General features: G+C 42.8%; 1 protein-coding gene across 2 annotated transcripts in view; it reads right to left on the bottom strand.

Annotated features, from left to right (window-relative positions):
• NELL1 (neural EGFL like 1) overlaps positions 1-15509 on the bottom strand; it is a 310625-nt gene that overhangs the window by 242068 nt on the left and 53048 nt on the right. For both annotated transcript variants that reach the window (XM_054390328.1, XM_054390329.1), the window contains exon 5: positions 2585-2681. In XM_054390328.1, the coding sequence (XP_054246303.1) occupies positions 2585-2681 (97 nt within the window). The remainder of the gene's footprint in view (positions 1-2584; positions 2682-15509) is intronic.

Below are 15509 nucleotides of genomic sequence, written 5' to 3'. Positions count from 1 at the left end.
GGCAAGTTACAAGTAGGAGTTCCTAGTTGTAAGGGGTGAGACTTTCAATCCCTTTGATTATGCCATGGAGCACTTCATTTCCCAGGAAGGCCACAGACACAGCAGGGCTGTTTGTGGAATAATCGCTGTGAGAAAGGCTGGGGAACAAAAGGATAAATAAGAAAAATGGCAACTGGCCACAGTGACTTATGAATAGCACATCCTCCCCTTCCTCTTCTGATACACTGAAGATCTGAAACACACATGAGGATACGGCCGAGAGTGTGCTTTAATGCTGTACATTTATGGAGAGACACAACAATTCATTAACTATAATTAAAGTCAGAACACTCTTGGAAGGATGAAGATGATACCCCAAAGCATATCCAGTGCTTTTTTGTTACACACATTATCGTGGCTCCAACACACATACAAAAATGCTAAATCTTTTTTAATGCTCTTATTTCCCTGCAGATCTCTGTTTACATTAAGGAAAATAGATTTTTTTTTTTTTATAATATATGCTAAAACAGTGAAACAAATTGTTCTGAAAAAAAAGAAAAGAAGGTCCTGCTGAGCATGTAAATATATGGAAAGAGATTGTGTACTCTTCACAAACTGGCAAAATACCAAGTTTTGGCAATGAGTAACATTAAAAAGTAAGATTTTTTTTTTTTTAAACTCTCAAGCAGGATTAAAAAAAATACAACCAATTATATTTCTGCCCTGAAGAAAGTTAGCAAAATATTCAAGCATGCATAAAGCAAAGTAAGGCACTTGTCGGCTTTCATTATGATCAATAAAAACTGTCAGCTCATTAGCATATCATTAGCTACCCTGCTGTTTCCAAAGTGTTAATGCAGAGAAATATTAATTTACAGTCTTATAATATCCCAGAGTTCCGAGGCTCTGACTGCCTGCATAAAAAGAAGGCTTTAAGATGGGTGACTCTGATACAACTTCTTTTTCTCCTCTGTAGCTATAAACATATGTTTACCATCTGTGGAATTACGGGAAGCAGCTGAGGTAAAAAACCAGCAGCTGTAGAATAAAACGATGCCATCAATTTCACTCCACGGTGACAGCTCGGCTGCCGCAGGATGAAACCCACTCTGGGTTCAGAGCAATTCTTTGGACCATCACTTCAGTGGAAAGTTAGCTTTTACCTGTGTTTAGTAATTAAAATTGGTGGTTGCTATGCTTAAAACCATTTCTGCATCAAACAAATTGTCCTAGCTTGTTGAAATCTGGGCGGGTTGAAGAGAGGTCCTCAGAAAAACAGCACCTTGTAAAACTGAGGCTCTCGATTCATAAGACAAAAGGGAAATGGAGTGGGTGGGAAATCACCTTGGAAACAAATCCATGCCAGTATCGAGGGCAGGCAGATTGGGCTAGCACTGCACTACAGACACTTGCACTGCAGCTTGCTATCCAAAACTTGAGGAAATATCAGGAAACTTTTCTGTAGCCTGCTCACAAAGTAAAAGAATTCATTTTCGGGTGGAAGGGGAAGTTTGTTGGTGCATTTTGTTGGCTGGTTGGTTCAGTGATTCAGCCTCGACCAGAAAATCATACAGCCTCAGCAGGGGCCAAAAACAGCTGAAAGGAAACATAGCGGAGAGGGCTTTTCACGTTGTAGGTCATTTCTTGGGCCTTTGCCATTTTGGTAATATATTGCCACTAATTGAATCTGGAATATATTGTTATGAATTGAATTCTTTTTCCTCTGAGAAGTTCCTCAGTCACATGCTCTCCTAAACAATGATGATGTCTTGGGGAGCCTCATGAATGGAAAAAGACAGGTTGCCCAGCCAGAAGGCAGGAGCAGCCAGAGTCCTTCCAGCTAGCCAGCCTTTCAGCCCAGGCATTCTGGAAGCAATGGAAGCTCTAAAGGTCAAAGAAGCTCATGAACAAAACTCAGTGACCCATCATTCACCTTCTGTGGAGAAACTCAGTGACACACTTAGCTGATAAAAACAGAAAAAAAAGAAAGGCACTCCAGAAACAGAAATATCCACTGGCTTGCAGTAAGGCAAATGCACTGCATACAATAGCCAGTATCTGCCAAAGCTGCAAGGATCACAGGCCAGAAGACCTCTGCTCTGGAAGTTCAATGCTGACAGGGGCAAACAAGAAGGGTCACCCGAGGCAAACAGCAGAAGGCTGAGGGCATTCTACATATCAAATCAAAGAGGAAATGGCTCCCCAGAGTGAGTAAGACCATTACTATCTGACCAGGAGACAACAACAAAGCTGTTGCTTTGGGAAGGTTTGAGGATGAAAGCCAGGAACAGACTCCACAACCGTCTGCAGTCTCATTCTGTTCCCAGCAGTGGCAAAGTAGAGCACAGTAGGTAGGTGAAACCTAAAGTAAGGAAATCAAACAAATCTCCCAAAGACTCTGCACTGCAGTCAGTGACCAGGATACTCTACCTTGTAGGAAGAGATCCTTTTCTCTAAGCATTGGACCCACCTTGAATCCTAAGTTCACAGTTCCTACTAGCATTCACAGATCAGATTTCAGGAGTGTAAGGCAACTAATGAGAACTATCTTGTTGACTGTTTATTAATTTCCTCCTTTGTGTGGCATTTCAGATCTGCTTACCTTAAAGAAGCCATGTTTCCTGTTCCTCTGCCCAAGCCATAAATTGCTTTCGGGTGTCAAACTAGTTTCTGGGGGATCGATGATGCGCTCGTAAATCCTGTGAAGGGAATACATTGCTGTTACTGGATTCCTCCTTTTCCTCTGAAAAGTTCCGAGTCAAAAATCAGTGAATGATAAACAGATGAAAAGTAGAAACAAAAACAGCGACAGGTTTTCAAATTTTCAGTAAATACAAAAATGTAGCATTGATAGTTAAAAGGTCTGTTTACAAAATAAAATATTAAAATCACTAATAGAGGAAGACTGCACATAACTGAAACTCTTCTTGTACAGCTGGGCAGCCCTAGGCTAACAAAACCCAATGCCAGAATCCACTATAGCAAGGAAGACAATAAAATGAGACCATCCTAGCCTAGGGGTGGTCCTGCAAACTCAACTATCCACTCTGGAGAACAAGTGCAGTCACACTCAAGATCCAAGCAAAAGGACAGCACCCAGTGGAAGACACCCATGCAGGAGCAGTTCATGAAGAACTGCAACCCATGGGGAAGGACTCACATTGGAGTTTCTGGAGGACTGTCTCCCATGGGAGAGGCCCCACACTGGAGCAGGACAAGGGTGTGTAGAGGAAGGAGTGGCAGAAACGTGTAATCCAACTTAAGAATATGAGTACACAATTCAGAAGATTTCTTCTAATACTCCTGATTTTATTGATCACTTATGGTAATTATCATCCTCCATAATTCATCACATTTCTTCAGCGTGATTCATTCAAAGGTCTATGAAATTTCTGCCTCCACCAGCTAAACACTTCTTACTGTCTATAAAATTACCATGCTGAGTTGGTTAACTGATTAAAACAGCAAAACAAGATGATATTCCTTGAAAACATGTTTTGAGACTACAGGGATTTTGCATGCACCATCTCTAGCAGTATTTTAGAGTGCAAGCAGATCCCTTCTGCCATACCTCATGCAAAACTGAAGATGTGCTCAAATGCCAAACTGCTGCAAATTAAGGAGGAACAAAGAATTGCCATGCTTCCTGAGAAAGCAAATCACTGAGCTGCACTACCACATTAGGAATTTCTCTTTGGATATATAATCCAATCTTTATTCAGGTTAATAACGTCCTCACCAGAAAATGTCTTATCTTGTAAAAAGACAAGTCAGTATTCCATAAAGAACTCCATTTCTGCTAACAGATAAAATCCCCATGCAGATCAGGTTCAACAACACACTATTTATTGCAGGCTATTTGATTTTTATTCACCTGGCCTAGTTAAAGTTTATAAAGGAGAACTTTACAATATCTGTCTGCAATTACATATTAAAACAATTAAAATCTGACATTACTGTATGACATTTCAAAAAACAGCAAGGAAGACAACTCAGAGACAGGCTAAAGTGGTTTATCTCATCTTTTCTGACAACAAAGACTTTCAATCTACATGCAAAAAGCTGTAGCAGCCTTACTTCCAGATGCTCCTGAGAAAGTGCCATTCTACAACCCTTGCTCAAGATTCTCCACGTTCCCCTACTCTAATTACATTTCTGAAGCAGGTATTTACCTTAAATTAAGGGATTAATTAAAGGTCAGTTTGTGCTTTATTCCATATAGATCTAAGAGATTGGTGGTTGTTCTCCATAGATCTCTACCTGTGGAGTGATAAGCTTAGGATTCAAGAGAAGCATTCCTAGCACTCTCTTGCAGCACTCCTAGAGCAGGTGTTTGAGAAAGAGCAAGACTTCACAGGTATTGAAGACACCCTGTGCATACAAAGTTAAGGTGAAACTGGTGCAAATAGCTGGCAACAAGGCTTCATCCACTTACAAATGTATCAAATACTACTGATTAGTCAGGTGATTTTTCAGGAGTTTTTCTACACTTAGAGGAACCCATAAAGCACAAACATTTTGCAACACATCTGGAAGCGCAATGAGAGAAGTTACTACTTAGAGGTGAAACTCTCTTACAATTGATGGGTGTACCACTAGATGGATAAAGAACTGGCTTGATGGCTGCACCCAAAGAGTGGCTGTCAGTGGTTCCATGTCCCAGTGGAGGCCAGGGACAATTGCAGTCCCTCAGGGATCAGTCCTGGGACCAGTCTTGTTCAACATCTTTGTCAGTGACATGGACAGAGCCATTGAGTGCACCCTCAGCGAGTTTGCTGATGACACCAAGCTGTGTGGTGCAGCAGACAGGCTGGAGGGAAGGGATCCATCCAGAGGGACCTGGGCAGGCTGGAGGGAAGGGATCCATCCAGAGGGACCTGGACAGGCTGCAGAGCTGGGCACAAGCCAACCTCAGGAGGTTCAACAAGACCAAGTGCAAGGTCCTGCATCTGGGTTGAGGCAATCCCAAGCACAAATCCAGGCTGGGCAGGGACTGGCTGCAGAGCAGCCCTGAGGAGAGGGACTTGGGAGTGCTGGGGGATGAGAAGCTCAACAGGAGCTGTCAATGTGCACTTGCAGCCCAGAAAGCCAAGCAGAGCCTGGGCTGCATCAAGAGAAGTGTGGCCAGCAGGTCGAGGGAGGTGATTCTCCCCCTCTGCTCAGCTCTGCTGAGACCCCAACTTGGAGTACTGTGTCCAGTTCTGGATCCCCTATTCCAAGAGGGATATGAACATGCTGGAGGGTGTCCAGAGAAGGGCCATGAGGATGAGCAGAGGGCTGAAGCCCCTCTCCTATGAGGAGAGACTGAAAGAGTTGGGGCTGTTCAGTCTGGAGAAGAGAAGGCTCTGAGGTGACCTTCTTGTGGCCTTTCAGTATCTGAAGGGGGCTACAAGAAATCTGGGGAGGGACTTTTTAGGATATCAGGTAGTGGCAGGACTAGGGGGAATGGAACAAAGCTGGAAGTGGGGAGATTCAGACTGGACATGAGGAAGAAGTTCTTCCCCATGAGAGTGGTGAGAGCCTGGAATGGGTTGTCCAGGGAGGTGGTTGAGGCTCCATCCATGGAGGTGTTTAAGGCCAGGCTGGATGAGGCCCTGGCCAGCCTGATGTAGTGTGAGGTGTCCCTGCCCATGGCAGGGGGGTTGGAACTGGCTGATCCTTGTGGTCCCTTCCAACCCTGACTGATTCTATGATTCTGTAACTATTGTTTATGAAGTAGGTGAAAAACCCTTAGTCTGCTCCCCTTCTTACATTGATTTTCTTTTGGAAGAAGAGAGAGGTGTTGCAGGTTGAAAAACTACTGTTGCTCAATAGCCACAAAAAGATGCTTCTTTTTTTTACAGCTACATTAAGCTTCCACATCATTCTCATTCCCTTGCTTGATTTTTCTGGGCTGAGGTATGTCATCTTCTATGGCTTTATCCATGCTTGACCAATACTTTGTTTGGCATATGAATAGCTAAATTACTTCTACTGCACTTCCAGTTTATGAAATGCTGGTCTAGAGCTCCTGGGAGATAAGTTTCCAATCCATTTGGCTTTGATACCCATGCAGAGAAATGTGCAATACACTTCACACGAACAAGAATGCTTAGAAAGAGGACTCCAGGGAACTGTGGTGTCTAAAAATACTGCAGACTGAACATTCCCTCCAGCATGAGGAGGGCCAGGGCTTCAGGTTAATGGAAGCTCTGCTCCATACTTAAGACAATCAGATTTATGATTACTGCATTCCCTTTCCAAGAGAAAGCTTGATTTGCTCCTACTTTGTGCTGACATATTTCAAAGAAGCTAGACCATAAACCTGGAGCAATACAGCCACAAACCAATCCTCCTTTCTTGAGGTGTCCATGCTCAGAATACCTTCACTATCCACTGACCCATTTAGCTGAACCCAGTAAGAAAAACATCTAACTGCCCATTGACAAAGACCCACCATATCTTGTGGTTTGTGTCTATTTCTCTGTTCTATCTGCACACTTGGATTTATTTTCTCACGCAATCCTTAGAAACACCTTTTTCAAGGATGCATTCCAAACAGGCCTCTGTGACATAATGAATCCCAAAAAACAGAAAAAAATCTATAAAGTAATCAGTAGCTTCCTGAAAGGAAGCACATCTAAAGTATTTGCCTGCAAAACCATACGCACACACACTTTTTTTCTGCATAGAAGAAGAACCTCTCTAGAAATCAGCTTCCATTTTGACAGCAGTCCTCAACAATAAAACACACTACAACTCCAGCAGTTGCTAGAAAGTAGCACACCAAATCATGACATCTTCACAGATTCCATCTAAAGCTATTTTTATTATCTATATAATGTTCTGGTAAAAATAGGGAAACATTCTCATTTTACATGTGTGCAAACTGAATCACAGCAAGACTGATTAACCAAGATCAGTCAAGGGAGGGTCACTGCCCAAAATCTAAGCAATGAGACTGGACACCACTAGGCTTACCTGCCTCATTCACTGGGCCACATCCCCTCTAGAAAAACAAACAAACAAACAAAAAACACATTGCAGGGCATTGTCTCTTGCAGTGAATAAGAGATCTTACAAGCAAGTTTTAGACTTGAAAAGTATTTCCACTTCTGTGGAGATACAGCCCTACTTCCTACATACAATATCTGCCACGCCAGAAGCATTTTGAAAATAGCTGAAATATTTAGCAGAACACAGAAATAAACTTAGTGCCTGTTCACATTAGCATACATCAGCCAGCGTGGACTGATCAGGAGATGCAACTGTCTACAGCCCTCAACAATAAAACACACTACAACTCCAGCAGTTGCTAGAAAGTAGCACAGCAAATCATGACATCTTCAGATTCTTTCAGGTCTGAAATATGAGCAGGTTACTAAAAGTCATAGCAATACCTTCTCAAATTTGCAGGCTAGATACGAACCAAACAGATTGATTTTATTAGTAGTACAATTAAGAAACAAATAGCTGCAGTTTAAATACTCTTGTGGCTGAGGAACCTCATTTCTCAGTCCTTGGCCTCTATCAATCCCAGAACTTGCTGTCACACTGACTCTGTGAAATCTATAAATTTCCATGTAGTGACAAGGTGTTGAATTCATCACACCCAATTTGATGTCTCAAAAGTTTACATCTACAGTGGAGCTAGTTCTCTAGAGTCATTTATTTAATAAAGAGACATAAGTGTTTCTAGGATGTGATTCATCTTACACTAAATGAATCATTCTCAGAAGGCACCTCCAATAATCACACAGGAACCCTTGCTGACACCAGGGTGAATCATCAAAACAGATTTTTGCAATTCAAAACCTGATCCTCAAAACTGACAATCTCTTGCAACCACTTGTTACCCTGTATACATCCATCTGGATCCTCAGATTGCTTTAAATAAACTGCAGGGTCTGGAAAAGTCACACAAAATAAAGCACTGCTCGTGGCAGTGTCTTTGAAACATCACGCTCGACTGTTGCAACGGAAAGTCAGAGGAGAAAGGCAGGTTTTGCACCAGCCTTTTTGCCAGTCTCATTTCACAGAATCAATCACAGAGGCATTCAGGTTGGAAAAGACCCTCAGGATCACCAAGTCCAACGCATAACCCTACTCTACAAGGCTCACCCCTAAACCGTATCCCCAAGCTCTGCATCCCCACGACCTTTAAACACATCCAGGGCTGGCGACTCCACCACCTCCCTGGGCAGCACATTCCAATGCCTGACCACTCTTCCCCTGAAAAAATGTTTCCTGACGTCCAGCCTAAACCTACCCAGTCACATCTTGACGCTGTTCCCTCTTGTTCTATGACTAATTACCTGTGAGAAAAGACTAGCAGCAGCCTCTCCACAACTTCCTTTCAGGTAGCTGTAGAGAGCAATGAGATCCATCCTCAGCCTCCTCTGTTTCCAACTAAACAGCCCCAGCTCCTTCAGTTGCTCTTCAAAAGGTTTGTTTTCCAGGCCCTTCACCAGATTTCCAGAGGAGTTGACCACCTTGACCATTGCTGCCATCTCCAGCTGAGGCTGCAAAAACATGGTATATCTGAAATGGCAAATGCCAGATCTCCTTGCACAGACCATGGTATGAAAACAACCAGCTGCTCCCAAAAGTCTGTCCAACATGATTTCTGGTTCCCAGCTGCACAAAGAAACTGATGATCCTATCAGTCTCTAGCTTGAAGATGCAACCTTGGCATTTGTCTTTAAATCTGTTCTTCTGATGGGATTAAGAACTGATTTTAAAACTAAATACTAGGGTATCTTTACAGATTTCTCTTTCAACCCATTTTCTAGATGCTTCCCAATGAAAATATGTCAATAAGAATATGATTGGATTTTCTTGAGAGTGTTTACAGATAGGATGCATTTTTTGACATGAATTCACTTCTGGAGCAACTTTAACTGAATTATTCATTCCATTTTCACTGTAAAATAATCTCCCTGAGGCAAATTTTGATTTTTGTGTGTGTGTGTGCTATCTCCTCTGTTGTAGTAAAGGAGTTCACAATCACTTAACAGAGGAAAGCAATTTAGATTAAAATCTCAGGGTTTGAGGGAAGTCTTTTGTTATTAAATTTGGAATATACAATAGCAACTGCCAGCTATTTAATCAAAGTTACTGCTTAGATCTGGGAGAAAAAGTTAGCAGTGTCCAGTAACAGTATGTGTGTTAAGGCTCAAGAGTGTGCTCAGGTTTTAGGTTCTCTGTCATCTATTTCACTGATTTTCCTGTATAATCACAGAGATAAAGTTAATGTATGCTACTTCTCAGCTTAATTATTCCAAGTACAAATGTAAAATTAAACATAAAAGTGTATCAAAATAAAACTCTATCAGCAGCCTCTTTTTCTTTTTTTTTTCCCCTTCATTCAAGAGAAATGCAAATCAGCTCTGAAAATTCTCTAACAAACAGGAAGAAAACAAATACAAGTAAAGATAGTTGGAGGAGTACATGGCACTGTCAAGTTCAGGGCTTTAATTCTCCACACACAAATTGAATATGGGTAAATTCACAGATACTTCCTTTTCACAATGAATCACAGAATGTTAGGGGCTGGAAGGGACCTTGAAAGACCGTCCAGTCCAACCCCCCTGCCAGAGCAGGGTCACCTATACCAGATCACACAGGAACATATCCAGGCAGGTCTTGAATATCTCCAGAGAGGGAGATTCCACAACCTCCCTGGGCAGTCTGTTCCAGTGTTCTGTCACCCTCACAATGAAAAAAATTCTTCCTCATGTTCACATGGAACTTCCTGTGCCTCAGCTTCCACCCATTGCCCCTTGTGCTGTCACTGGGCATCACCAAGCAGAGCCTGGCTCCATCCTCTTGGCATTCACCCTTTGCATCTTTATAAACCCCTCAGTCTCCTCTTCAAGCTGAAGAGCCCCAGCTCCCTCAGTATCTCCTCATAAGGAAGATGTTCCACTCCTACAAACTTATCAATGAATTTTAGCAGCATCTCTCAGGCATTAAACAAAAATCAATCACTGTTATTGATTCGAAGTAGATGATTGGACCCTCTAAATGATACAATATTGGCTACATGAGGGGTGAAAATCTGTCTGTCTCTCTCAGAGTACTACACCTGTACATATCTTCTATCTGGAGATCTTTAGTTGAACTCAAACTCCTTTACAAACAAAGGTCAGTATTATTAACTTTACATGGCAAGTGACAAAACAGATACAAATTGGCTCCTGATGATAACTATCTTAAGAGTGTCTAAGCCCTAGGCTAGCAGCTTGTCTACAAGGCTGCAGTGTTTACCCATCTTCACATAACAAACTCAACATTCCTCAAAGTGCCAGCAGCCCAGGAAATATTTTGAGTCAGACTCTCAAGGCAGAAACAGGAATTTGGCCATTTGCTGAGGATTTTCAAGGACTGTGGAAAAAAAACCATTATGACAAATGGCTATGAAGCCAACTGTATTTTGCACATGATGTACCCAGAGAAATTTGCGTTTCACTGCACATGCACTACCCAGAGTCTTTTTTTGCCTTTTTTTTTTTCTCCACTAAACCAGATTTTTCAGTTGGATACCCAAACAGTTATTGGACATTTCACCTTTGGCAACTGTACTGCTTTTGGCTAGGATAATTTGCTTCAAAGCAGCTCATATGCTGTAGTGTTCTGGATCTCCTATCAGAACAGTCTTGATAGCACACTGATGTTTTAGCTACTGCTCAGCAGTGCTTGCACAGTGTCCAGGCCTTCTCTGCTCCTCACACTGCCACAGCAGTGAACAAGCTGTGGGTTCACATGAAGGTGGGAGGGGACACAGTCAGGACAGCAAACCCCAAATGGCCAAAGTGATATCCCACAGCATGGGATATGCTCAGCAATACAAGCTAAGGGAAAGGAGAGGATATTTGGAGTTAATGCATTTGTCTTCCAGGCAGCCATTAGGTGAGATAAAGCCCTCATTTTCCTGGCAACAGCTAAACACCTGCCAGCTGATGGGAGGTAGTGAATTAACTCCTTTTTTTCCTTGGCTTGTGTACTCAGCTTTTGCTTCACCTATTAAACCATCTTCATCTCAACTCACTTTTTCCTCCTCTCTTTCAGCCATTCGATTCCCCTTCCCCATCCCACTATAGAAGCAGCAGCTGTAAGGTGTTTAGCTGCCTACCAGCATTAAAACACAACAGCAACCTTGTTCTTTTAATAGTGTTCCTGAAAGCCCATTTTGGCTTGCTAAACCAGAAGCAAACACCATGCAGCTCACAGTCCTGGCACTGCCCATAAAACTTGCAGACAGGCAGCAGTAGCACAAGAGGAACATACCTGTCACAATTTCTGGTGAAGTCACCAACTTTTACCACATTCAGCCTGCTTGGCTACAGCAGTGCCTAAGGTCTCTGGATCAAAAGAATGCCTCCTCTTAAGTGCTGAAGGAGCTGTCAACTACATACACAGACTTCTATTATAAAAATCTGCATCCACACCTCGTGGAATTTCCTGTGGACTGGGAGATTTCTCTTTAAACATCTCTATATACAGTTGGGAACCACATAGCTCGAATACCACTTTTCACATAAGTGTCTGACTCACCAAAGTCATTTTGGCATCTTTTTTTACCACTTGTGAACAACTGTCACTGTCCAAACACCTGAGCACAAAACATGTAGCAGCAGTTTTTTTATGATGCACACAGGTATCCACTACAGACAAGAAGTCAAATCTACTTATAAATGAAGCCAACACTAAAAATCTCATGGTTGCTTAAAGACACCCTTTCACCTCAGCAAACTCTGAATCAGGTTCTAAATCAGAACACTGAATACAGCTTTCTTCTATAAAGGAAAGCCAAAAGCACAGCACATTCATTTGTTACCAACCATCCCACCAAAAGCCCATCTCAGATGACTCAAATGTTCAGAGTACATCCCAGATGCCAAAGACTGGTAAACGAAGACTAAGCAATTAAAAACAGATCCCAGAAATATGAGGGAGAAATTCACTCAATAGGTTCTTCCAAGATGTAAAAGAAGGAAAGCTCTTCCCACGCAAATTAAACACGAAGAAGTCCTTAGAGTGAGATGGATATGAAGTTCAAAAAGCTGTGTTAAAGGATCTGTGAAACAGATAGCAAGCAAATAAGCCTATCTTACATCAGGAAACAAGAGGGGGGAAAATGTGCATCATCATCATAACAGCACAAAGCACCACTGGGTGCTTCAGGTCTTGCTGCAGAATTAACACCAAAATAAAATTGTACCCAAAGAAAGGTAAAACTGCTGCTGTTTGTCACAAGATGTTTGTTGAGCAAGTGGCAGTGCTGAAACTTTCCTTCTATTACATCTCCCTGCATTATAGCAGGAGATGCCAATCCCTGGCCCAAGATCTGTAGCACACAGGTCTTTGCAAGTGGCAATTACAGCAGAGCCTGAAGCACAGTAAGCTTACAGCTTAAGTGCAGCCCTTTTACACAAAACACATGCAGCCTGCCCTCTTGTCTGTCTCATCCTACTCTCAGCCCCAAAGTCACTTTACCTAGTGCAGTAAAACAGGTGCAACTGCAAGGCTTTTGATTCAACTCCCTTCTGTACTGCCATATAAAAAAACCCCACAAGCACCCTTTCTACTAAACAGCTTCTCTCCCTCCCTCCAAAAAACCATCTGCTGAGAAGCTGATTGCCTTACAGTGTATCTTGTCACAGGATCATCTCATCAAGGGGTTTCTGTCATCACTAAATTATTTGTGTATAATCAAAAAATAATCTCATCCATATTCCAGAGCCCATTTCCCCTCATGACTGAAGATAACTGCAGGCTGAGGGCTACAGGCTTCACTTGTTAGCACCCTGCCTTGGCTCTCTCAGTCCCACCAGAGTCCTCCTGTTAGTGCTGTCTCAGCACTGTGCAATGGCTCTCCCTGGAGCTGCCACTCCTCCCCATTAGCCACTGTCCCTGCAACCCCAGGGAGGGCAGACCCATTCCCTGCTCCTCAGTTCTTACTGCAAGTTCATTGGATAACCCACATCTCCATTTTCCCAAGGTAGTGTTCAACTGCCTGGTTTAGCCTTGGTGCTTTGAAAGATAGCACTGCACTCTCTCCATAATAACTAATTGGCCATGACAGAGGAGGTGTAGGAAACATACAGTAAACATAGAGCAGGCCATTATACTGCTTCTAAAATTAAGTTTTGATGGAAACTGCCAAGCAGACAGACAGAAAAGCACTCTCCAGGGACAGCGCTCAGGTTGGGAGCTCATTTCTCACAACACCTGACACACTCAGGAGGTGAAAGCATGGCTTAGCTGAAGTCAATGAGGGTTTTCACTGCAAACTTCACTGGGGCCAGGATTTCACCCCAGGGATCTTTCCATCAGGTTTAAGGTAAGTGGCTGGTTTGACACAGAAACATTCAGCTAGGGCTGGGGAAGTCCTAGTTGCATTAGCTGACACAGGGCTAGGTATTTGTTTTCACTTTCGACAGGCAGAAGGGAATGCCACTAAAACTGCAGCTCAATTAAGTAATGCAGTTTCTGCTGATTCTTTTGTCAGTGACTGGTCTCAGATATGAAAATGACTTCTAGGACTGGAAAGTCCTTGATATGCTACTCCTGTGCTGAGGACCAAACTATCAGCTTTCACCTTACTTCTGCTTTGACAAGAAAGCTGGGGAGGGATTGTTTACAAGGACCTGTTGTGGCAGGACAAGGGGCAGTGGTTTGAAACTAGAGCAGGGTAGATTTAGATTGGATGCTAGGAAGTTCTTTACCATGAGGCTGGTGGAACACTGGAACAGATTGCCCAGGGAGGTGGAGACATTCAAGGTCAGGCTTAATGGGGTTCTCAGCAATCTGATCTAGTTGGGGATGTCCCTGCTGCTGCAGGCAGGTTGGACCAGATGACATTTAAAGGGTCCCTTCCAACTCAATGCATTCTATGATTCTATGACACGTGAAGTGAGAGAGGACACTACACTGCTGGAGCAGCAAGATCTGTGCCACCATCTAACACCCCTGAGCCATGACAGCCATGCTGACAGCATTTCCAAGACTTCCCACCTTCCAACTCTGAGCACCCCACATGCCTCCAGCTCCCCAGAGCCAAGGAACAAACACAACTGCTCCTGCACCACTGCCTGGCATTAGGAGTGCTGTCAGTTTACTCTGCCAACGTGTGGTGCCATCGTTGGGACTGTCAGGTTTTGAGTAGCAATAAATGCATTCAAGCAGTCTCCACCTCCATTCAAAATGACTTGAGGATTTTGACAAGACTGTCTTTCCTAAAAGAATTGTCTTTGGGGAATTACTGCTATTCGAAATTGTCAAAGAAAGACTCCTCAAGTACTAAACTGCTTTTCATAAAACTCTGGACTGGTTTCACAGACTTCAGCAGTCTCAGTCCTGTTTGCTCAGTTGCCCTCTCACAACCCACAGCACATAGGAGGTCTCAGATCATTTGGAAAGTCTCTGTACTATTTGCTATATGGAGATTCAGATCTCAAGTCAGCTTCTGAATAGTTCAGAGAGGTTCTAATCTGCTCATTGGCAAAGATCCAATGCTTTTATAAAAGTGTTTAACTAAAATTATATTACCATTTTCCAATCCAACTCCAGTATTACCCTGTGTGACTTCCAGTTCTTAACTCCAGAGTTTAGCTAACCACTTCAAATGGAAGACTTCATTTATGCTTTGGATCTCAGCTCAGCTGCCTGGCAGGAGCAACATAATTGTTTTTATAATCTGAAAGGGTAAAAAAAAAAAAAAACCAACTCAAAACATTTGCTCTATCTGGTTGATTCTCAAATTACTGTGATCACCTCCCTGCCCATATGACCCCATCAACACTCCAACAAATGGAAAGAAAATAGAACCAAGTTACAGCAGATCTCCCCTGAAATAACTCTGAGGAAACAAATACTCAGACACATTTCAAACTATGCAGGCTAAATTTCCACAGACTGCTCTTGTAAGCAACCACTCGAATTTAAGGGTCTATTGCTTTAACATTAAAAAAACCCAACAGTCTACCTTATATAGAACCAATGTAAAAAAATCTGAGAATGAGCTAATGCACCTGTTCACACATTGTAGCACATTTTAGTGACTAAATCATTTGAGGCTTGCCAGTCTTGATTTAGGATCATTTTCTCTACCATTATCCATCCTCTCTCTGACACACCCACAGCACAGAAATATGATGAATGCAAGATGCCAATGGTAAAGCATCACATATTATTCCTGCCCTGTCGAAGTCATCAGCCTCTCTATCAACACTTCCTATTCATCAGAAAGCACCACAAGTTCCCAGTTCTAAACTGGACAAACAGCAAAACCACTGTGAAGTCTACATGCAACGGGGGCTGGGCTTTGCAGCTACTGAACTCTGACTGCAAAGGTCCCTAAAACTCAGGAGACTGCCACAAGGTCCTATTCAAGACTCATTATTGAACCCCTGAAGGCTGACTTCTACTCTTGAGTAACTGACACCAACAACATCAGGATTGACTCCTGGAAGAAGGAACTAATGCAGGCTCCATTCTGAGCAGAAGCTATGGGAGCAGAAGCTATGGTCTTTGTGAGCGGTTGC

The sequence above is a fragment of the Indicator indicator genome, chromosome 21, assembly GCF_027791375.1.
Source record: "Indicator indicator isolate 239-I01 chromosome 21, UM_Iind_1.1, whole genome shotgun sequence".
In the NCBI taxonomy this organism is placed as follows: domain Eukaryota; kingdom Metazoa; phylum Chordata; class Aves; order Piciformes; family Indicatoridae; genus Indicator; species Indicator indicator.
This window is presented reverse-complemented; position numbering and strand designations above follow the sequence as displayed.